Source organism: Gymnoscopelus braueri (genome assembly GCF_963280865.1).
Source record: "Gymnoscopelus braueri genome assembly, chromosome: 19".
Taxonomy (NCBI): Eukaryota; Metazoa; Chordata; class Actinopteri; order Myctophiformes; family Myctophidae; genus Gymnoscopelus; species Gymnoscopelus braueri.
The window spans coordinates 31158041-31164140 of record NC_137621.1 but is presented as its reverse complement, the minus strand read 5'-3'; the positions used below and the strand labels follow the sequence as shown (position 1 = coordinate 31164140).

Here is a 6100-nt window from a genome sequence, read left to right as displayed (position 1 = left end):
GAGGACACTGTAGGGCAAGAATACACAGTCACACTGTAAAATCCTGAGTGTTGATTAATTTAACTCTGAGTTACAGTTATTAAAGCTGCAATCTGGAGCTTATCTTAAAGAATACAACGACAACTACTGGTTGACACGTTGCCCAGCCTGAAGCTCGTAAGCCCAATATCTCCCCAGGCCAAGCAAGGTTTCCCTCTTGCACTAGCGGTATGTTTGTTTTCCTATGTGTAGTGAAGTGCAGTGAGCTGGGATTGAACCCGAGGCTCCCACTCGCCAGTCCGACGTGTTACCAGTCATGCCAATAGGGCTGAGCCCGATTGGCAGGTCTTTTGCACGCCGGTTCTGGCTACTATGACTGTGGGGGCTACAATCACCCCCCCGTTCTTTGGAGCGCGTCCTCGCGCTTCACACTTCACGCCGCGGACCACCGTACACGACGTCCGTCATGTCCCTCACGCGAGGATATTACGCTCCTCGTCCTGCCGACTACGCCAGATTGTAGTGAAGTGCAGTGAGCTGGGATTGAACCCGAGGCTCCCACTCGCCAGTCCGACGTGTTACCAGTCATGCCAATAGGGCTGAGCCCGATTGGCAGGTCTTTTGCACGCCGGTTCTGGCTACTATGACTGTGGGGGCTACATATGCAAGAAAGCTGGGTTCTTGGGTGTTACAATTGCAATTACCTCTCTCCACCGGGAAAGAACATAAAACGAATGGATTGTACAACACTGAGGATTTGACTGTGCATCTGGTAGGGTTAGTTACAATAGCTCCACTGATCACTATGTTCTTCTGACAAACTTCTAAGCATTCTAGTGTTAAAGCGTATACCCAAATGAAAGATGAAACGCTGATTTCTCCTGCGACACCAGATACATGCTTACTGAATCCCATATCTTCACAAATTACTTTAAAATCAATAAAAAAAAGTACTGGACATTGAATCACTTATTTTATCCCTTTGGCTAATCAAGAACCACAAGCAGCACTTAAAAACAGAGGCTAGCTGTGTGTATGCAAACTTAAGAGCATTCACACATGTCAAGGGCTCGTCTCGCTGGCACCTTCCAGTGGATGATAGGCAACAGAGGATGGTCTCTGTCTTGGAGGTTGAGAGAGGCACTGGGATGATGAGGAGGATGAGATTTGTGGCGCTTGCGGTGCTTGATACCTGTAGTGTATAACGACAGAATAAGACTTAATTTAGTGACACTACACAAAAAAACAACTACACACTGACAAAACATATGGATGCCAGTGGGTTGTTAATATACCACATACTGTATCATAGTATTCTACATTGTGCCTCCACTTAGTTTGCACTTTACATTGTTCACTTAATGTGTCTTTTGTTTCTGCAAGACACTTAATGTTTCTTCAAAACATGATTAATGTACTGTAGCTAAAAAGTTGAATTGGTTATTACAGTGTCATCATCACACATTAAGCTGGGCACCTTTTACCATGTTAATATTCTGCCTTTAAAAACCATTCTCTCACCAGGATCGGGACTTCCTGACTCGTGATGCAGTATTCCTCTCCCTGAAGGGTGCACTTGTGATCAGATCCCTCATCGGTCTGGGAGAGAACACCCGCTCCAGATGAGCTCCATTAAGGTTCAAGGTGAACATTGTGGGTGGAGTCATATCCAACTCTAACAGCATTATATTCTCAGCCTGGAGGAAGAACAGGTAAATAACCTGGTAGGTTTCTCACACAATTCTATGCTTATAAGGAAACACAATGTGTTTCATATAGATTTAGTTTTGCTCCAATTTTATGACAAACTAAAAGCTAAAGTCATCTTCTATCATTATCCAATGTATGAATGCTATAGATTCAAGCTGCTGTGGTTGAAATGATCACATGATCTAGACAAGGCTAAATAAAAGATTATCATAAATGTTGTTGTTTGTGTTTAAGATCAAGTTCAATATAAGATAGCTGTACAATATAGTTGGCTATTTAATTTGCATACTCAGAGTTGTAAACAACAGTATCTATTATGAGTTAAATAAGGAAAAAAAGTCTGACCTAGACATTTATAAAATGCTACTTCACAGTAGTTTGAAAACCATTTTCATGAATAACTAAATACCAACCTGGTATCTGGATGGGGCCCCTGCTGCTGTGGCAACAGCCAGCTGTGCATATTGGCTGATTGGCCTTTTGTGTCCCACGACAGAGCAAGGCCTTTTCCTAACCTGAGTGGGTGCACTGGCATGAAGACATGGAAAACCAAGGGTTAGAAATATGTTCCTTCTTTTACAAAGAGATGGTGTAATAGGTGAAATCATTATCACTGGAACCATAATGGACCCTATTGTAGCTTGTCGATACTATGTCTCCTTTATTGTATTCTACTTAACCCGTTTCCTACCATTTGAATAAAGACAAAAATATTAAAAGGAGGGTCAGAATGTATTACTCCATAGTTCATATACAGTACATACTATTAGAGAGATCAAATCACTGACCTCTCTGATGGAATGACAGGCCAGATGTGCCATTGGTCCTCCTCACTGTCAAAATGCAGTCTGTTCATAATCTTGTTCTTTTCCTCCGGAGGTATGAAATTCTCAATCAAGAGATACCTGCAATAAACAAGTAAAGACAGGTGTCATTTTGTGAACAGCAGACGTAAATTTGACATGCTGTACACTCGAAGTGGAGACATTCAATCCTTCATAGTCTATTAGTAGCTTTGTAACCTGTCACCTGAGAAAAATATTATATGTATGTGGTTAGCTCTGCAATTCGATCCAATAACAGAAGGCATTCTTTTGGCTTTCCAATCAATGAACTGTGGGAGACAAAATATTAATGTTTTGACGGGACAACAGAACAGGCCTAACTGTAATTTGCATGTGATGTTCTGACTTTTACTGCATTTTAATAAGTTGAGATGAGTGGGCAAGAAACATCAGCGTTATACAAATTGTACTGTAGTACTAAAACCTAGAAGCAAGTTCACAATGGGTTCGGGTTCCCTCACTAGATTTCCAATGCCTTATAATCCCATACGGTTTCGGATTTAAGTGGAAAATAAGGTCTGCGGCTAACATCAGCCTGAGAGTTTTGTTCTATATTCCCGTTAATACCTCAACGTGAACTGTGAAGCTGTTATGCTTACAATAAATTGCTTGTGTGGTTAAAAATGTTTAAAACTAAAACTTGCAGAGACTATATTGCTTTTATTTATTTTTTATTCAAGAAGCTTTTATTCATATAGAAATGGTTAGGTGAAATAGTCCTCGTCACACAAAGCAAGGGTTGTTATTTAATTATGAGCCAATGTAGTATGAGCCAACATGTACAGTAGAGCCACTATGAGTAGCATTCTGTTTTGGGGGTTAGGACATTTTCGAAAGAAAATGTCCTAAAAATCTTTTTTATTTATCCAAAATAACTAACTTCTGTGATTGCCTACAAAAAGACATTGTCATCCCTGTAGCTCTGTATTAGAATAAAATCAAAGGCTAATGTAATATAAATGTAATACTCCATCTGGTGGCACATCAACGGTCATGTGTGTTTGCTAGTGTGCATTACTCACTTGTACTTAAGTTCTCTGGTGAGCTCATTCTGCGTCTGTTCAAGCTCCTGCCTAGTTGTAACATGCTCATCGATTACATCACCAATCTCTGCCCTCACGAGCTGCAGCTTGGCATATATCTTGATGGACATAGGAATAGTTTACTAGGTTGTGATTAAACATTAAGTTACATTAAGTTAAAGTGACATGGGTATTATAATACTCAGTTGTTAAATTAAACAGATCAAATGGGTTGAATGTAAAACTGTTTTATAAGGGCTTAGCACAAGCCACAAACAAAATATATTTTGATTTCTGTGGTGTTGTCATAAATAAAACTAGTATTACTTAATTAAATGTGGGGCAGTGAGTGACACATATTGATGGGTGAGTGAGTCATCCTACCTTCTTTAGCTTCTTAGTTTTGAGTTCCACCTCCTGCTGTAGGGAAGAGAAGGTCTCTCTCATTTCTATGGTCTCTTCATCCTGCAGCATCACTTGCTGTTGAATTTCCCTCTCACATCTTATCTATAAACCCAGAGAAACAAATCAGCTCCAAGGTCCAGAACAAACAGTACAAACACATGAGAATAAGTACACACATTCTGAACAGCACAGATGTGAAGAAAGTTGGTGTCACACAGACAGTATTTGACTCTTAAGTTAATATTATTGACATTTGACACCCCAAATAACACAATTTACCTGCACTGCAATTTCTTGCCTCTTCAGCTCCAGTGTTTTTTGTTGCTCATTTGTGTGATCAATTATGTTCTTTCCACCAACTAATAATTTGCTCTCCATAGCCTGAGAACAAAGACAGACATGATGCAATAAATTATTTATGTGGAATTCCTTTGTTCCAATGGTACAGTATGTCATCTGTTGGATACTGTACTACAGTGAAAGGCAAGTGATTTTATTGCACAGTACCTTATATTTCTCAATCATCTTTTCTAGGGCCTCCTGTTCCTTTTGCATATCCTCCATTGTTCTTACTTTTTCGCCCAGCTGCTTCCACTTCTCAGGGCTTCCCTGGCAGGCATTGGCATTAGCGTTGTCCATAAACTGATGTTTCAGGTAGTATTCTACTTCCCGCTCCTCATCAACAGCCTTCCACAACTCTATTTCTCGCTCTTTAAAGAGCTCATCCTCCATGAAAGCCAGACTCAATCTTTTACTGTGCCTTCTCCTCCTCCTCCTCTCTTTTGCAAGCATACATCGCTCTTGCAGCTGTGATTTCAGACGGGCAATCTCCTCCTGAAACTCCCTTAGCAAGGCATCTTTGGGGTCCTCATTGATCCGAGGCTTGTTCTTGATGTTCTTTGCCCTACTGGCATACCTCAGCGTTGTGAGGGATTCGTCATGGTGCTTGCCCGATGGTCCCACTGTTGCCACCATAACAGTCTTTGCATTGCCACCCAGTGAATCCTGGAGCAAGCGGGTCAGCTTTGAATCTCTGTAGGGAACATGAGAGCTCTTCCCATCCGCCAAGGCTGATATTACATTCCCCAACGCCGAGAGGGACAGATTAATTTTGGCTGCCTCCTTCAGCCTCATCCCTTTAGCACCTGTCTTGCTCTGGCGCTCACTTCCAGCCAGGTCAACCATGTTCAACTTCCCAACTCGGATGTGGTCCTCACCATCTGCCCCGACCTCGCTGCACTCCACCGTTATGACAAAGATGGCATGGGATCGAGAGCTGTGCTCATTCATATTTGTGAACCCCACAGACCTGGACTCGTTGCCCATGTTCATCACATGCTCCACCTCTGTGGCATTTTTACAGACTACTGAGGACAGGTCTTTCACATACACCCCATAATCAGGATTCTCTTTGAGCTCCAATTTCTTGTCGTTGTCTTTACATAAAAGATCTCTGATTTCCTCCTGGTAGATTTCAAGATATGAAGCCCTCACCAGGTACTTCTGATTCTGAGTTCTGGATATCTGTGTAAAGATGTGCTGAAATGAATTTGGTATAATTCCTCTCCTCTCTGGGTCGTTTGAAACGCCCAGCATTGTGTATGTTTTACCTGTCCCGGTCTGTCCATAAGCAAATATAGTCCCATTGAAGCCTTGTATCACGGACTCCACAAGAGGTCTAATTCTATCATCGTAAATGTCGGTTTGTTTTGATTTCCAGTCATAGACCGAGTCAAATGTGAATACCTTCATTGGCCCATCAGGTGGTGCTTTCGGATTCCGGATAGTGATCTGTCCCAGTTTATCGTTCACCTCCAGGATGTTGTCAAAGCCCATCATCTCCTCTCTGGTGCTGAACGGGCGGCAGCGGACCACCACCCTGACAGCCTCGGAATGTTTGGTTTTTGACATTTTGGTTTAACAATCCTCTTACTAATATTCAACGCCTTGTGTAGCATATAAAACAGCGGTACCTCAATCGTGCGCGTCTTTCTCGTATACAGGTGCGGCAACGTTATTATGATGCACGTTCATTTAGCAAAAGCCGTCAACGCAGTCGAGACACACCTCATCTCTCCATCGCCGGAGGCCAGTTTGTATCGTTTGGATGTCCTGATGAACGTTGCGTTTTCTCCGCCC

The 6100-nt window shown here is 42.1% G+C and overlaps 1 protein-coding gene across 1 annotated transcript; it reads right to left on the bottom strand.

Moving 5' to 3' along the window:
* Positions 1 to 1041: 1041 nt before the first annotated feature.
* On the bottom strand, positions 1042 to 5872 carry LOC308074865 (kinesin-like protein KIF3B; the record flags this gene model as incomplete). The annotated part of the gene is made up of 8 exons (XM_080414362.1): positions 1042 to 1171; positions 1501 to 1676; positions 2103 to 2217; positions 2478 to 2594; positions 3557 to 3675; positions 3941 to 4063; positions 4241 to 4342; positions 4469 to 5872. 8 exons carry the CDS (start codon positions 5870 to 5872, stop codon positions 1042 to 1044), a joined length of 2286 nt encoding a protein of 761 aa, XP_080270488.1.
* Positions 5873 to 6100: the final 228 nt, after the last annotated feature.